Source organism: Erythrolamprus reginae, chromosome 12 (genome assembly GCF_031021105.1).
Source record: "Erythrolamprus reginae isolate rEryReg1 chromosome 12, rEryReg1.hap1, whole genome shotgun sequence".
Classification (NCBI taxonomy): domain Eukaryota; kingdom Metazoa; phylum Chordata; class Lepidosauria; order Squamata; family Dipsadidae; genus Erythrolamprus; species Erythrolamprus reginae.
Window position 1 is genome coordinate 3777756 of NC_091961.1, and position 16636 is coordinate 3794391.

The following is a 16636-nucleotide window of genomic DNA, read 5'->3' on the forward strand; positions in this document are numbered from 1 at the left end:
TAGATAGATAGATAGATAATAGAGAGATAATAGAGAGAGAGAGATAATAGATAGATAGATAGAGAGAGAGAGAGAGAATAGAGAGAGAGAAATAGATATATAGATGATAGATAGATAGATAGATAGATAGATAGATATAGATAGATATAGATAGGTAGGTAGGTAGGTAGGTAGGTAGATAATAGAGAGATAATAGAGAGAGAGAGATAATAGATAGATAATAGATTGAGAGAGAGATAGAGAGAATAGAGAGAGAATAGAGAAATCGATAGATAGATAGATAGATAGATAGAAAGATAGATAGAAAGATAGAAAGATAGATAGATAGATAGATGGTAGATGGTAGATAGATAGATAGACAGACAGACAGACAGACAGACAGACAGACAGACAGACAGACAGACAGACAGACAGAGATATGCCCCCCTGCGGGCCCTAGGGCAAATTGAGAGTGGACCAGAGCGAATTGACAGTGACGCCACTCGGCTCAACAGACCCGTAAGGCCCCCTCCCCCCCCTCCCCCTCCCCTTATAGATTCATCTTCCTCCTTTTCGGGTTGAATCTGGAGCAGCCCCGTTACCTGCAGGATGAGAATGAAGAAATCGGCCGGCTTGTTCCGGATGAAGAGGAAGTGCCGGGGGGATTTCTTGTTCTCCTCGTCAAACTTCATTTCGTTGATGACGTCGCGGTGCTTGAGAAGGCGCAACAGGATCTTTTCCGACATGAAAGCAGGCGTGAACTGGGTCACCTCTGGGGATGGGGGATAAAAGAACAGAGGGTTGATAGAAGTGCTCTCGGATTTGAGGGGGTGCCACTTGTGGACTTCAACTCCCAGAATTCCTGAGCCATCATGACTGGAGGAGGAATTCTGGGAGTTGAAGTCCACAAGTTCTTAAAGCTGTCAATTTTGAAGTTTGTAAAAAGTGCACATGGTTGTAAATAGTATACACGTTTGTAAAAGGTATTCTGCCACACTGGTATTTTATGGAATAATATATTAATCTTGATGCGTCTTATACTCCGGTGCATCTTATACTCGGAAAAATACGGTAATTGCCCATGTGGGGTGAGGATGCAGGGTCCGAGACAAATAAACAAGCCTGAAGGAAACTCCCAATCAAAGCTAAAGCCGCAGCAGACAGGATAATGGAGGCTTGCTTTGCCGAGTCCGTAGACCCCTGTAATTTCCTTGTGAGACGACGGGGACATCGGGGAGGGGGTGGGAGAAGGAGGGGGACGATCTGGTGTGCGAGTTTCATATTAGTCTCTGGAATCTGCCGGGGCCGAATTGCGGTCAGTGGCTCTTGCCTGGCCGTGGGATGAGAGAAGGAAGTAGCCTTAGCTGAACTTTGTGGCAGGACTACAATTCCCATTGACCCGGCCATTTGGGGCTCCTTTCATAGTGGAGAAAGAAACTGCTTGGTCAGGATACTCTTAATGTGCTGGGCTGTGGCGAGGCTGGTTTGGGGGCTTTGTGGGGGTTTGCTACAGCAATTTGGCCATGGCCAGCTGACCGCAGGACAAAAGATACCCTAACATTGAACCAAAGAGTGGAATAGAATCATTGAAGAAAGGATGTCCAAGGACGGACCAAATGAAATGTGGATGACAAAAATTAAAATGGCTTTTTAAAAACTATTTAAAATTTAACTATTTAAAATTTAACTATTTAAAATAGTTTAAAAATGTTGATTTTTGTCATTCACATTTCATTTCGTCCCCTCTTTTGGACATCATTTCTTTAGTGATTCTATGAATAGAGCAATTCTTGAATAGTTGAATTTGTCCTGCAACAAGTTGGCCATGGCATGTTGACTGCGGAGAGTTGGCTGTGGCAAGTTGACCATGGAGAGTTGGCCATGGTGAATTGGCAATGGAGAGTTGGCCATGAGTTGACCATGGAGAGTTGGCCATGGTGAATTGGCAATGGAGAGTTGGCCATGAGTTGACATGGACAGTTGGCCATGGCAAGCTGATCATGGAGTTGGCCATGGCAAGTTGACCATGGAGAGTTGGTCAAGATGAATTGGCAATGGAGAACTGGCCATGAGTTGACCATGGAGAGTTGGCCATGGCAAGCTGATCATGGAGTTGGCCATGGCAAGTTGACCATGGAGAGTTGGCCATTGTGAATTGGCAATGGAGAGCTGGCCATAGTGAGCTGTCCCATTCTGCTTTTGCACTGTAGCCTTCAACTCAACTTTCTTCCAGGGGTGCAGAGAGAAAAAAAGGAAGAGGGATTCTCATGATCACAAAGGAGCCCACAATTTCTGTTGCTAGGCGAATCATTTATTAAGCAAGTTTTGCCCCACGTTATGAAGTGTTGTAAGTCAAGGACTCCGTTTCCACCTCCCGGTGGAAACAGTGGAAAGGAGGAGATAAGAAGAAAAGTCCTTTCTTTGCGCTAAGGGATGAAAACGTCTATTCTCAAAATCCCCCCTCGCTCGTCCCCCCCCCCTCCGAGGTCTCTTACCCGTAGAGAGAAACCGATGAGCAGCCAGAAGCAGCTGAGGGGAGATCTTCATGTTGGACTCCTTGTCGTTGTCTTTGAAGGCGGAGAAGTCTTTCTTGTCCTTCTTGTGGCTCACACGCTTCTTGGTGCGGTTGTCGGCTGCGGTGACAACAAGCGAGGAACAAATCGTTAAAGACACCACAATGTTGGCAATTAAGCTGCTCAGCCGAACCCATTCGATTTAACGTTGCCATTTAGTGTGATGTGTGAACATACATTCATCAATGGTCAAGGTGCCAGGTAGAATTCAAACTTAAAGTACAGTGGTTCCTCTACCTAAGAACGCCTCTACTTACGAACATTTCTAGATAAGAACCGGGTGTTCAAGATTTCTTTGCCCTCTTCTCAAGAACCATTTTCCACTTACAAACCCGAGCCTCCGAAACTGTAACCGAACAAGGCAGGGAGAAGCCTCTGTGGGGCCTCTCTAGGAATCTCCTGGGAGGAAACAGGGCCTGAATAGGTGGGGAGAAGCCTCCGTGGGGCTTCTCTAGGAATCTCCTGGGAGGAAACAGGGCCGGAAAAGCTGGGGAGAAGCCTCCATGGGGCCTCTGTAGGAATCTCTTGGGAGGAAACAGGGCCTGAAAAGGCAGGGAGAAGCCTCCATGGGGCTTCTCTAGGAATCTCCTGGGAGGAAACAGGGCCGGAAAAGGCAGGAAGAAGCCTCCATGGGGCCTCTCTAGGAATCTCCTGGGAGGAAACAAGGCCTCCACCCTCTCTGTGGTTTCCCCAATCGCACCCATTATTTGCTTTTACATTGATTCCCATGGGAAAAATCTTCTTACAAACTTTTCTACTTAAGAACCTGGTCACGGAAGGAATTAAGTTCGTAAGTAGAGGCGCCACTGTATTTAGAATAGTCTGTTTATATGGAGTTAGCTAAGTATGGGAAAAGATCGGATCTTGAAAGGGTCCCTAGCCGAGTGGAAGACAGAAACATGTGTTTTCTCATTTCTTTCTTTTCCATTGAACCAAACTGAGCCACAGCAATGTGTGGCCGTGCATGGCTAGCATATAATAAGACATCCATTTTTTTTGAAAGGTAAGTAAGGTTACCACTTAAAAAATGTACAAACTCAACTGTACATATCCGATTCGTCCAGGATCTCTGATTTGATTATCTCCTCAATGACGTCTTCCAACGTTACCAATCCCAACACTTCGTAGAAAGGGTCCCCTTCACCTTCATTGTTCACCTTCTGGACAATAGCCAGGTGTGATTTACCTGTGGGAGAGAGAAAGAGAGAGATATATACTGGTGACAACCACATTGTAGCAAGAGTCACGAGTCGACAAGCTGGGTCCATGCTCAAAATCCAGCTAGCAGGTGCTGAGTAGTTAGAAACATAGAAACATTGGAGATTGACTGCAAAAAATGGGCTCATGGTCCATCTAGTCTGCCCTTATACTATTTCCTGTATTTTATCTTAGGATGGATCTATGTTTATCCCAGGCATGTTTACATTCAGTGACTGTGGATTTATCTACCACGTCTGCTGGAAGTTTGTTCCAAGGATCTACTACTCTTTCAGTAAAATAATATTTTCTCATGTTGCTTTTGATCTTTCCCCCAACTAACCTCAGATTGTGTCCCCTTGTTCTTGTGTTCACTTTCCTATTAAAAACACTTCCCTCCTGAACCTTATTTAACCCTTTAACATATTTAAATGTTTCGATCATGTCCCCCCTTTTCCTTCTGTCCTCCAGACTATACAGGTTGAGTTCATGAAGTCTTTCCTGGTATGTTTTATGCTTAAGACCTTCCACCATTCTTGTAGCCCGTCTTTGGACCCGTTCAATTTTGTCAATATCTTTTTGTAGGTGAGGTCTCCGAACTGAACACAGTATTATTCCAAATGTGGTCTCGCCAGCACTCTATATAGCGGGATCATAATCTCCCTCTTCCTGCTTGTTATACCTAGAAACATTGAAGATTGACGGCAGAAAAAGACTTCCTGGTCCATCCAGTCTGCCCTGATACTATTTCCTGTATTTTATCTTAGGATGGATCTATGTTTATCCCAGGCATGTTTAAATTCAATTCCTGTGGATTTACCAACCATCGTCTGCGGGAAGTTTGTTCCAAACATCTACTACTATATTAGCTAGTTTGGGAAATCATCATCAGTGCTCATGAAGCGACCTAGTTTGGGTCATGAAACATCTGCAAGAAAACAAGCAAGCTCAGAGTGTTTTTAAGGTTCCAGGTAGCACCCAAACTAAATTAAGAGTCCGAGTCAAAGTACTCCTCCAAGTTGCAATTTACTGCCGGAGCCATTCGGGCACCTACATAGTTGAAAGTTCACATTCCTTGTCCCGCACCCACAAACGTGTCAAATCGCCCACTCAGATTGTGCCAGCGTGGCCAGTCCTCTCCTTCCGCTTCCGCTCAGGTGGGTGGGCATAGGATGGCCTTGAACCCCTCTCAAAAGAGTGCTTTGTGGCTGCATCTGTTCATTTAACCTAAAGAAGTGCAACATTATGCACATCGGGGCAAAGAACCCCAATTATACCTACCAACTGACGGGGACCAAACTTTCTGAGACAACCCAAGAAAGGGATCTTGGGGTTTTGGTGGACAGCTCAATGAAGAGGTCAACCCAGTGCACAGCAGCAGTTAAAAAAAAGCAAATTCCATGCTTGGCATGATTAGGAAGGGAATTGAAAATAAGTCGATAAGTGTTGTTTTGCCTCTGTACAAATCAATGGTGAGACCTCACTTGGAGTCCTGTGTACAGTTCTGGTCACCACACCTCAAGGAGGATATAATGGAACTGGAAAAGGTGCAAAAAAGGGCAACAAGAATGATCAAGGAAATGGAGCCCCTCCCTTATGAAACCTTGGTCTCTTCAGCTTTGAAAGACGGCGTTGAAGGGGTGACTTGATCGAAGTGTATAAAATCATGCATGGGATAGAAAAGGTGGATAGAGAAAAATTCTTTTCTCTATCACACAATACCAGGACAAAGGGGCCCTCCCTAAAGCTCATAGTTAAGAAAGTGAGGACAAATCAAGGGAAATATTTCTTCACCCAGAGGGTCCTTGGTTGATGGAATTCACTTGCAGAAGGGGTCGTGACAGATGTCAGCCTTGATCGCTTCAAGGCAGGATTAGACAGATTCATGGATGCCAAGTGTATCAGTGGTTATTGAAACGGATGTCCATGTGTCGCCTCTATGTTGGTTGAGGCAGGCAGGATTCCCTTGGGTACCATTTGTTGGGGGTCAAGGGAAAGGGAGGGTCTTGCCTTCTCTTTTTGCTCAAGAACCCCAGGGACAATTGGGGGGCCACTGTATGACACAGAATGCTGGACTCAATGGGCTTCGGCCCGATTCAGCAGGGCTCTTCTTAGGTTCTTATGTTCCCTTATGAAAATTTCCCTTCCCAAGTTCCCAACAGACCTTCTAGAGATAGTGTGGCAAGCAGTTAATTTATCACCAGCTCGACACAAGAGAGTAGCAAGGACCCCCCTCCGACAAATGATTTTGAAAGGAGAGAACTGGATTGTGTGTGTGTGTGGGAATTTCAGCAGAGAAAAAAAACCACAAGAAATTTGAGAGCAGGGCAAGGCAGGGAGAAAATTCCCACATAAATACATCCTTTAAAAAAATAAAAATAAAAGACACACACAACTAGGCTCCGTTGTACGATGATGCCCCCACTCCGGGAGATTCCGGCAACACGATGGGGGATCACTTTGTATAATTCATGCTATTATAGAATTAGAGAGAGAGAGAAAAGGCAATTAGGGATCTCAGCAAGTCGCAATTAGGGAGCAAAATCCCCACCACCATTCCTGGTTTTTCACGTCGTGGGTGGGACCAGACCTCCCAGGTTCGGCCAGGAACTTCTTCAGTGGTTGACAGTGTTGAGGGGTTTTTTTTTATAAGTCAAAAAAAGGGGCGCTTGAATTACTCATAGAAACATAGAAGATTGACAGCAGAAAAAGACCTCCTGGTCCATCTAGTCTGCGGAGAGGGGCGGCATACAAATCTAAATAAACATAAACATATTTCCTGTATTTTATCTTAGGGCGGATATATGTTTATCCCAGGCATGTTTCAATTCAGTTACTGTGGATTTACCAACTACGTCTGCTGGAAGTTTGTTCCAAGCCTCTACTACTCTTTCAGTAAAATAATATTTTCTCATGTTGCTTTTGATCTTTCCCCCAACTAACCTCAGATAGTGCCCCCTTGTTCTAGTGTTTACTTTCCTATTAAAAACACTTCCTTCCTGAATCTTATTTAACATAGAAACATAGAAGTCTGACGGCAGAAAATGACCTCATGGTCCATCTAGTCTGCCCTTATACTATTTTCTGTATTTTATCTTAGGATGGATGGATGTCTATCCCAGGCGTGTTTAAATTCAGTGACTGTGGATTTATCTACCACGCCTGCTGGAAGTTTGTTCCAAGGATCTACTACTCTTTCAGTAAAATAATATTTTCATCCATGCTCTCCATCAATGCTAGGCTGCTCCCATGAGAACAGCTACTAGATGGTGGGGGGATAATCTGAAATCTGGGACCACAGCCTAGGTTGCCAGAACATCTCCTCCAGAGTATCCAACTGTGGTGGGTCCCAACATTGGGGATTGGCCGTGGCTCATTGACCAAACACAACTGGCCAGTTTTCCATTTTCAAGCTGAGCCACAGACTTTAGCATACCCACCCATAAGTCTGGAGGACAGAAGGGAAAGGGGGGACATGATCGAAACATTTAAATATGTGAAAGGGTTAAATAAGGTTCAGGAGGGAAGTGTTTTTAATAGGAAAGTGAACACAAGAACAAGGGGACACAATCTGAGGTGAGTTTGGGGAAAGATCAGAAGCAACGTGAGAAATTATAATTTTACTGAAAGAGTAGTAGATGCTTGGAACAAACTTCCAGCAGACGTAGTTGGTAAAGGCCTAGGGGGAAAGAGTATCTCAGTTCCCCCATGCCTGGCAGTAGAGGTGGGTTTTAAGAAGCTTACGAAAGGCAAGGAGGGTGGGGGCAATTCTAATCTCTGGGGGGAAGTTGGTTCCAGAGGGCCGGGGCCGCCACAGAGAAGGCTTTTCTCCTGGGTCCCGCCAAGCGACATTGAGGGGCTGTCACAGAGAGGAGGGAGTCAAGCTATTTTCCAAAGCACCTGAAGATCAAACAAGGAACGATGGAAGGAAACTGACCAAGGAGAGATTCAACCTGGAAATAAGGAGAAATTTTCTGACAGTGAAAACAATCAACCCATGGAATAGACGTTGCCTTCAGAAATTGTGGGAGCTTCATCACTGGAGGCTTTTAAGGAGAGTTAGACTGACATCTGTCAGAAATGGTGTAGGGTTTCCTGCTCGGGCAGGTAGGGGGGGTTGGACTAGATGACCTTCCAGGTCCCTTCCAACTTGGTTAATCTGTAAAAACCCTCCCCATTAAACCAGAAAGCGGAAAAAACAAGATTTCTTTCATTGTAAACCAAAGGTCACCCAAAACAATTCTTTAAAAGAACTTCCCTGGGAGGAGCACGCGCATGACGCATGACCAGGCCGACCCAAAAAAACAAACAAAAAGGATGGTGAAAATTGGTGTTTGGCAATTGCCGTTCAACGTTCTTCCCTTGTGCCTGTCGCAAGCGATCAACATTTGACAACAAAGCATATTGGCCTATAGGTTTTGTTTTTCTGACGGTTTGGGGAGTGGAGCATTGCTGGAGCTCACCTGGATAAGGGAGCCTCCAGTCCCCTAGTCCTCTTTGTTGCTCTTCTTTACTAGATAAATGGTCAAAGCAATGAAAACTGCAGTTTAATGTTTCCAAATGTAAAATAATGCACTTGGGGAAAAGGAATCCTCAATCTGAGTATTGCATTGGCAGTTCTGTGTTAGCAAAAACTTCAGAAGAGAAGGATTTAGGGGGAGTGATTTCTGACAGTCTCAAAATGGGTGAACAGTGCGGTCAGGTGGTAGGGAAAGCAAGTAGGATGCTTGGCTGCATAGCTAGAGGTATAACAAGCAGGAAGAGGGAGATTATGATCCCGCTATATAGAGCGCTGGTGAGACCCCATTTGGAATAATACTGTGTTCAGTTCTGGAGACCTCACCTACAATACGATATTGACAAAACTGAACGGGACCAAAGACGGGCTACAAGAATGGTGGAAGGTCTTAAGCATAAAACTTATCAGGAAAGACTTCATGAACTCAATCTGTATAGTCTGGAGGACAGAAGGAAAAGGGGGGACATGATCGAAACATTTAAATATGTTAAAGGGTTAAATAAGGTTCAGGAGGGAAGTGTTTTTAATAGGAAAGTGAACCCGAGAACAAGGGGACACAATCTGAAGTTAGTTGGGGGAAAGATCAAAAGCAACATGAGAAAATATTATTTTACTGAAAGAGTAGTAGATCCTTGGAACAAACTTCCAGCAGACGTGGTAGATAAATCCACAGTCACTGAATTTAAACATGCCTGGGATAAACATATATCCATCCTAAGATAAAATAGAGAAAATAGTATAAGGGCAGACTAGATGGACCACGAGGTCTTTTTCTGCCGTCAGACTTCTATGTTTCTATGTTTCTATGAATGCCTGGATATTCTGCAATCCTGAAATTTACTTGAATAATGCACCCGAGAGTGATGTGCAACATGAAAAAAACACATGCGCACACATTAAGTGAACAAAAATAACTTGACATAACACTGTGGCCATGTGCTAAGCATGCTGACTCATAGGTAAATCTGGTTTCAATTCAAGGAGAGTGTAGATACAATTACTTTCCTCTTGCTAATTCAGCTTTCTCGAATATGATACATGTCACTTGGCCTAGTTTGGGAGGCAGGGTGTGCGTTATATGTGGCCGGACCCTTAGGGAGCATCGAAGTGTTTGTTATGACCTATAAAGCCCTACATGGCATTGGACCAGAATATCTCCGGGACCGCCTTCTGCCGCACGAATCCCAGCAACCGGTTAGGTCCCACAGAGTGGGTCTTCTCTGGGTCCCGTCGACCAAACAATGTCAGCTGGCGGGACCCAGGGGAAGAGCCTTCTCTGTGGCGGCCCCGGCCCTCTGGAATCAGCTCCCTCCAGAGGTTCGAATAGCCCCCACCCTCCTCGCCTTCCGTAAAATGCTGAAGACCCATCTTTGTTGCCAGGCGTGGGGATAATTACCACCTTCTCCCCCATTTTATTATGTTTTCGGCCTCACTGTATGATGGATTAGGTTGAATGTGTATGATTGTACAGTTAGGGATTTTAATAGGTAGTAATGTTTTTAAACTGATTTTAACTTTTACTATTAGAAACATAGAAACATAGAAGACTGACGGCAAGGTCCATCTAGTCTGCCCTTATACTATTTCCTGTATTTTATCTTACAATGGATATATGTTTATCCCAGGCATGTTTAAATTCAGTTACTGTGGATTTACGAACCACGTCTGCTGTACGTTTGTTCCAAGGATCTACTACTCTTTCAGTGAAATAATATTTTCTCACGTTGCTTTTGATCTTTCCCCCAACTAACTTCAGATTTAGATTTAGATTTGTAATGTATTGTACCACTATTATGTTGTGAGCCGCCCCGAGTCTTGGGAGAGGGGTAGCATACAAATCTAATAAACTATAACTATAAGCTATAAAGCCTCGTCAACAAGACCATTTTGGTTGCATTCATAGAAACATAGAAACATAGAAGTCTGACGGCAGAAAAAGACCTCATGGTCCATCTAGTCTGCCCTTATACTATTTTCTGTATTTTATCTTAGGATGGATATATTCAAATATTTCTATCTTTCTTTTTAACCTAATAGGAAATTGTTGGTTGAATTGAGTGGCCTACAGCCAGCACAGTTAGGTTAGCAATCCATGAGACTATTGAACAATATGTCAGTGTTCCAAATAGCCTTCATGAACTCCATCTGTATAGTCTGGAGGACAGAAGGAAAAGGGGGGACATGATCGAAACATTTAAATATATTAAAGGGTTAAATAAGGTCCAGGAGGGAAGTGTTTTTAATAGGAAAGTGAACACAAGAACAAGGGGACACAATTTGAAGTTAGTTGGGGGAAAGATCAAAAGCAACGTGAGAAAATATTATTTGACTGAAAGAGGAGTAGATCCTTGGAACAAACTTCCAGCAGACGTGGTAGATAAATCCACAGTAACTGAATTTAAACATGCCTGGGATAAACATATATCCATCCTAAGATAAAATAGAGAAAATAGTATAAGGGCAGACTAGACGGACCATGAGGTCTTTTTCTGCCGTCAGATTTCTATGTTTCTAAATAAATGAACACTGATTAACAATCAATTTCACCTGCTGTTGTGCAAATGGAATAGTTGTGCAAATGAAATAGTCAATGAGAATATTTCATTCATTCAGATCTAGGATGTGTTCTTTGAGTGTTCCCCTTATTTTTTTTTGAGCAGTGTACAATTCTACATTCTATTATGTGGCATGCCAAAGTCTCCAACTCAACCGATGACTTCGGCCCAACACTAATAATCCACATGATAAACTCTTCAAACAGGCAGGATTGTGTCTTCCCAAAATGTCAGATGTTCATCACATTCAACTTTCCGCAAGCTGAGAAACATTTTGCAAGATGTGTCCCATGGTCAGGTGTGCACAATCGCTTCTTTCAGGGAAGGTTCATTCCTCCCTCCCTCCCTCTCTTTCACACACACACACACACACACAAAGAAGCAACCTCAGAAAGCTGCTAATTTGGATCTTGGAGGGCTTAGTTAAAAATTTCATCACTTAGGAAAAGAGGAGGAAATATGTGGTTTGGGGAAACAGCGCCTGTCAAAAGAAGTATTATTATAATCGTTGATTGCAAACCAAATATGAGTCATGATGTACAGTAGTTTCAAAAAAAGACAATAACACTCACAGAGGTTATAATTTCCGGATCATGGAAAGTAATTGGTTCACTTTATTCTGCGCTGGTAGAACCCCACCTTGAATACCGTCTGCGGTTACGGGCACAAAACTTTAAAGAAAGAATCAAGCCAACTAATATGTAGGTAAAAGACCAAGCATGGAGCTTTAAAAAATGAAGAGGGTCTATGAAAAGAGAATGAAGGAACTGGGAATCAATCTGGAAATAAGGATAAATGGACAATTCTCTGGATGGAAAGAAGTGAGAAGTGGTGTACTCCCAAGTTTCAGTTTTGGGACCTTTACTTTTTAAATTTATTTATTTATTAGATTTGTATGCCGCCCCTCTCCGGAGACTCGGAGCGGCTCACAACAAAAAACACAGTACAAATCCAATACTTAAAAAGCAATTTAAAACCCTTAATATAAAAACAGTCATACATCCCAGACAAAAACCATACATGAAACGGGAACGGCCTGGGGGAATCAATTTCCCCATGCCTGATGGCAGAGGTAGGTTTTAAGGAGTTTGCGAAAGGCGAGGAGGGTGGGGGCAGTTCTAATTTCCAGGGGGAGTTGATTCCAGAGGGTCAAGGCTACCACAGATAAGGCCCTTCCCCTGGGTCCTGCCAGACGACATTGTTTCAATGGGACCCGGAGAAGACCCACTCTCTGGGACCTAACCATTTATTAATTTAATTTATTCATAAATGATCTGGATATAGAAGTAAATAGTGAGGTAGCAAAGTTTGCTGACGACACTAAATTGTTCTGGGTAGTGAAAAGTGAAACTGATTGTTGGGAGCTCCAGAAGGATCTCTCAAAATTGAGTGAGTGGGCAACTAAGTGGCAAATGCATTTTAACTTAAACAAGTGCAAAGTGATGCACATTAGGGCAAAGAACCCCAATTATACCCCAAAGAACCCCAAAGAACCCCAGTGATGGGGACCAAACTTTCTGAGACAACCCAAGAAAGGGATCTTGGGGTTTTGGTGGACAGCTCAATGAAGATGTCAACCCAGTGCACAGCAGCAGTAAAAAAAAAGCAAATTCCATGCTTGGCATGATTAGGAAGGGAATCGAAAATAAGTCGGTCAGTGTTGTTTTGCCTCTGTACTAATTGATGGTGAGACCACACTTGTAGTCCTGTGTCCAGTTCTGGTCACCACACCTCAAGAAGGATAGAATGGAACTGGAAAAGGTGCAAAAAAGGGCAACAAGAATGATCAAGGAAATGGAGCCCCTCCCTTATGAAACCAGGTTGCAACACCTTGGTCTCTTCAGCCTTGAAAGACGGCGTTTAAGGGGTGACTTGATTGAAGTGTATAAAATCATGCATGGGATAGAAAAAATGGATAAATCCACAGTCACTGAATTTAAACATTTAAATACGCTAAAGGTTTAAATAAGGTTCGGGGGCAAAGTGTTTTTAATAGGAAAATGAACTCAAGAACAAGGGGGCGCAATCTGAGGTTAGTTGGGGGAAAGATTAGAAGTAAAGTGAGAAATTTTACTGAAAGAGTAGTAGATCCTTGGAACAAACTTCCAGCAGACGGGATTGGTCAATCCACAGTAAATGAATTTAAACATGCCTGGGATAAACATAGATCCATCCTAAGATAAAATACAGGAAATAGTATCAGGGCAGACTAGATGGACCATGAGATCTTTTTCTGCCATCAATCTTCTATGTTTCTAAAATATTATTTTACTGAAATAGTAGTAGATGCTTGGAACAAACTGCCAGCAGACGTGGTTGGTAAATCCACAGGAACTGAATTTAAGCATGCCTGGGATAAATATAGATCCACCCTAAGATAAAATACAGGAAATAGTATAAGGGCAGACTAGATGGAACCAACTCCCCCCAGAGATTAGAATTGCCCCCACCCCCCTTGCCTTTCGAAAGCTGCTTAAAACCCACCTCTGCCGCCAGGCATGGGGGAACTGAGATACACTTCCCCCTAGGCCTTTACAATTTTATGCATGGTATGTCTGTATGTATGATTGGTTTTTATATAATGGGTTTTTAACTGTTTTTAGTATTGGATTTTGTTATATACTGTTTTATTGCTGTTGTTAGCCGCCCCGATTCTGCGGAGAGGGGTGGCATACAAATCCAATAAATAGATAGATAGATAGATAGATAGATAGATAGATAGATAGATAGATAGATAGATAGATAGATAGATAGATAGATGGACCATGAGGTCTTTTTCTGCCATCAATCTTCTATGTTTCTATTAAAATGAACTTCCCCAAGGCCGAGAAACAGCTGGTGAGCGCGCGCATGCGTGTTTGAGCTAACATGGGGCAATGACTCTCATGCCCTCTGATATGGCTTAGGGTTATGGTTAGGGTGCCATAGGTTCACCACGTCATGGGACTAGACAGTCACTTGTCTGAAATGGTCTAGGTAGGTTCTCCTGCTTGAGCAGAGGGCTGGGCTAGAAGACCTCCAAGGTCCCTTCCAGCTCTATTCTGATGGATGCCCTTATTGCTGTTTCACTATCAAGCTTGCAGCGCTGAAGCGCGAGGGATGAGTCCTCGGTCCCTGCCAGGATTTGTTTGGAGACGCAGAGCCTAGCATCTTGCCAGATGGGTGAACAGGTGGCTCCCTGCCCCGCGAGGGCTGGCTCATCAGGTGAAGTCACCCTCGCCTATTTTTGGATCTAGAGTTTGCGTTCCTTAATCCGCTTCAGATACAGTTGTCTGGGATCCCAGGGAGGATGTGAGCGGAAGCGGCCTTGGGACGCATCAGAGAACTGAAGCCCCCTTCCATCAACTGAGAAAATGAAAAACATAGAAACATAGAAGATTGACAGCAGAAAAAGACCTCCTGGTCCATCTAGTCTGCCCTATATACTATTTCCTGTATTTTATCTTAGGATATATCTATGTTTATCCCAGGCATGTTTACATTCAGTTCCTGTGGATCTACCAACCACGTCTGCTGGAAGTTTGTTCCAAGCATCTATTACTCTTTAAGTAAAATAATGTTTTCTCACGTTGCTTCTGATCTTTCCCTCAGCTAACCTCAGATTGTGCCCCCTTGTTCTTGTGTTCACTTTCCTATTAAAAACACTTCCCTCCTGAACCTTTTTAAACCCTTTAACCTATTTAAATGTTTCGATCATGTCCCCCCTTTTCCTTCTGTCCTCCAGACTATACAGATTGAGTCCATTATGATTAAGATCTTTCACCATTTTTGTAGCCCGTCTTTGGACCCATTCAATATTATCCATCTTTTTCTGTAGGTGAGGTCTCCAGAACTGGACACAGTATTCCAAACGGGGTCTCACCAGTGCTCTATACAGCGGGATCACAATCTCCCTCTTCCTGCTTGTTATACCTCTAGCTATGCAGCCAAGCATTCTACTCGCTTTCCCTACCGCCAGACTGCACTGTTCACCCATTTTGAGACTGTCAGAAATCAGGACCCCTCTGAAGTTTTTGCTAACACAGAACTGCCAATACAATACTCAGATTGAGGATCCTTTTCCCCGAGTGCATTATTTTACATTTGGAAACATTAAGCTGCAGTTTCCATTGATTTGACCATTTATCTAGTAAAGCTAAATCATTTGCCATATTACAGACGCCTCCAGGAATATCAACCCCAAATTTTGCCCTCTGGAGGCTTCAGGAAGCTTCCCTGAAGGCTCCAGAGTGCAAAAAACAGCAGAACAGGCAAACTGGTTTGCCCATTTGTCCTTTTTTCACCATCCCAGGCTTCATTAAAGCCTGGGGGGGGGGGATTGTAGATGTGTGCAGGGGCAGCGCAGGATTGAGTATGCATGGGGGGGGAGGGCAACCAACCAGTGGAACAGCCTGCCAGTGGACGCTGTGAATGCCCCAACACTGCCCAACACTTCTACTTCTAGGTTTGCCATACAATACATTCATTCCCTCCCTTAAGCCCTTCATGGCATTGGACCAGAATACCTCCGGGACCGTCTTCTGCCGCACGAATCCCAGCGACCGATTAGATCCCACAGAGTTGGCCTTCTCTGGGTCCCGTCGACAAAACAATGTTGTCTGGCGGGGCCCAGGGGAAGAGCCTTCTCTGTGGCGGCCTCGACCCTCTAGAACCAACTCCCTCTGGAGATCAGGACTGCCCCCACCCTCCTTGCCTTTCGCAAACTCCTAAAAACCCACCTTTGCCGTCAGGCATGGGGAAATTGATTCCCCCCAGGCCGTTTCATTTTATGTACGGTTTGTTTGGGTTTTAAACTGTCCTTTTTTAACCATTAGATTTGTATTGTATCCGGAGAGGGGCGGCATACAAATCTAAATAATAATAATAATAATAATAATAATAATAATAATAATGTGCCATAGCGGCACCACTGCTCTGGTGAGAGCAAAGGTGAAGTAATGCAAACCTGCAAACCGGAAATCTCCCTCCCTCCTTGCTTTGACTCAGCTTGGAGCTCCAGCTGACTCACCCCATCCATTTGGCACTAGGACAAATGTCATGGTTGACCTCATCTACAAGGGTCACTTCCCACCCTCAGGGTCAAAGGAAAACTCTGCAGGAACACTCCAGCCACGTAGGATTAAATCCTGGATTTGGTGGCTCTGGATCACACTATATTATAGGTGGTTCTCCACCTGTAATAGCAATAGCCTCGGCGGTGCAGTGGTTAGTACAGTACTGCAAGCTATTTCTGCCGATCACCGGCTGCCAGACGTTTGGCAGATCGAATCTCAGTGGGCCCAAGGTTGACTCAGCCTTCCATCCTTCAGAGGTGGGTAAAATGAGGACCCAGATTGTTGGGGGCAATAGTCTGACTCTGTAAACTTAGAAACATAGAAGACTGACGGCAGAAAAAGACCTCATGATTCATCTAGTCTGCCCTTATACCTATAAACCACTTAGAGAGGGCTGTAAAAGCACCATGAAGCGGTATATAAGTCTAAATGCTATCGCTATTGCACTCAATCTGTATAGTCTGGAGGACAGAAGGGAAAGGGGGGACATGATCGAAACATTTAAATATGTTAAAGGGTTAAATAAGGTTCGGGAGGGAAGTGTTTTTAATAGGAAAGTGAACACAAGAACAAGGGGGCACAGTCTGAGGTTAGTTGGGGGAAAGATCAGAAGCCACGTGAGAAAATATTATTTGACTGAAAGAGGAGTAGATGCTTGGAACAAACTTCCAGCAGACGTGGTTGGTAAATCCACAGGAACTGAATTTCAACATGCCTGGGATAAACATAGATCCACCCTAAGATAAAATGCAGGAAATA

General features: G+C 43.9%; 1 protein-coding gene across 1 annotated transcript in view; it reads right to left on the reverse strand.

Moving 5' to 3' along the window:
* CNNM4 (cyclin and CBS domain divalent metal cation transport mediator 4) overlaps positions 1-16636 on the reverse strand; it is a 55301-nt gene that overhangs the window by 10307 nt on the left and 28358 nt on the right. Inside the window, exons 2-4 of the mRNA XM_070765189.1 lie at positions 3595-3738; positions 2475-2612; positions 582-751 (exon numbers count right to left, since the gene is read on the reverse strand). Coding sequence (XP_070621290.1) covers positions 582-751; positions 2475-2612; positions 3595-3738 — 452 coding nt within the window. The remainder of the gene's footprint in view (positions 1-581; positions 752-2474; positions 2613-3594; positions 3739-16636) is intronic.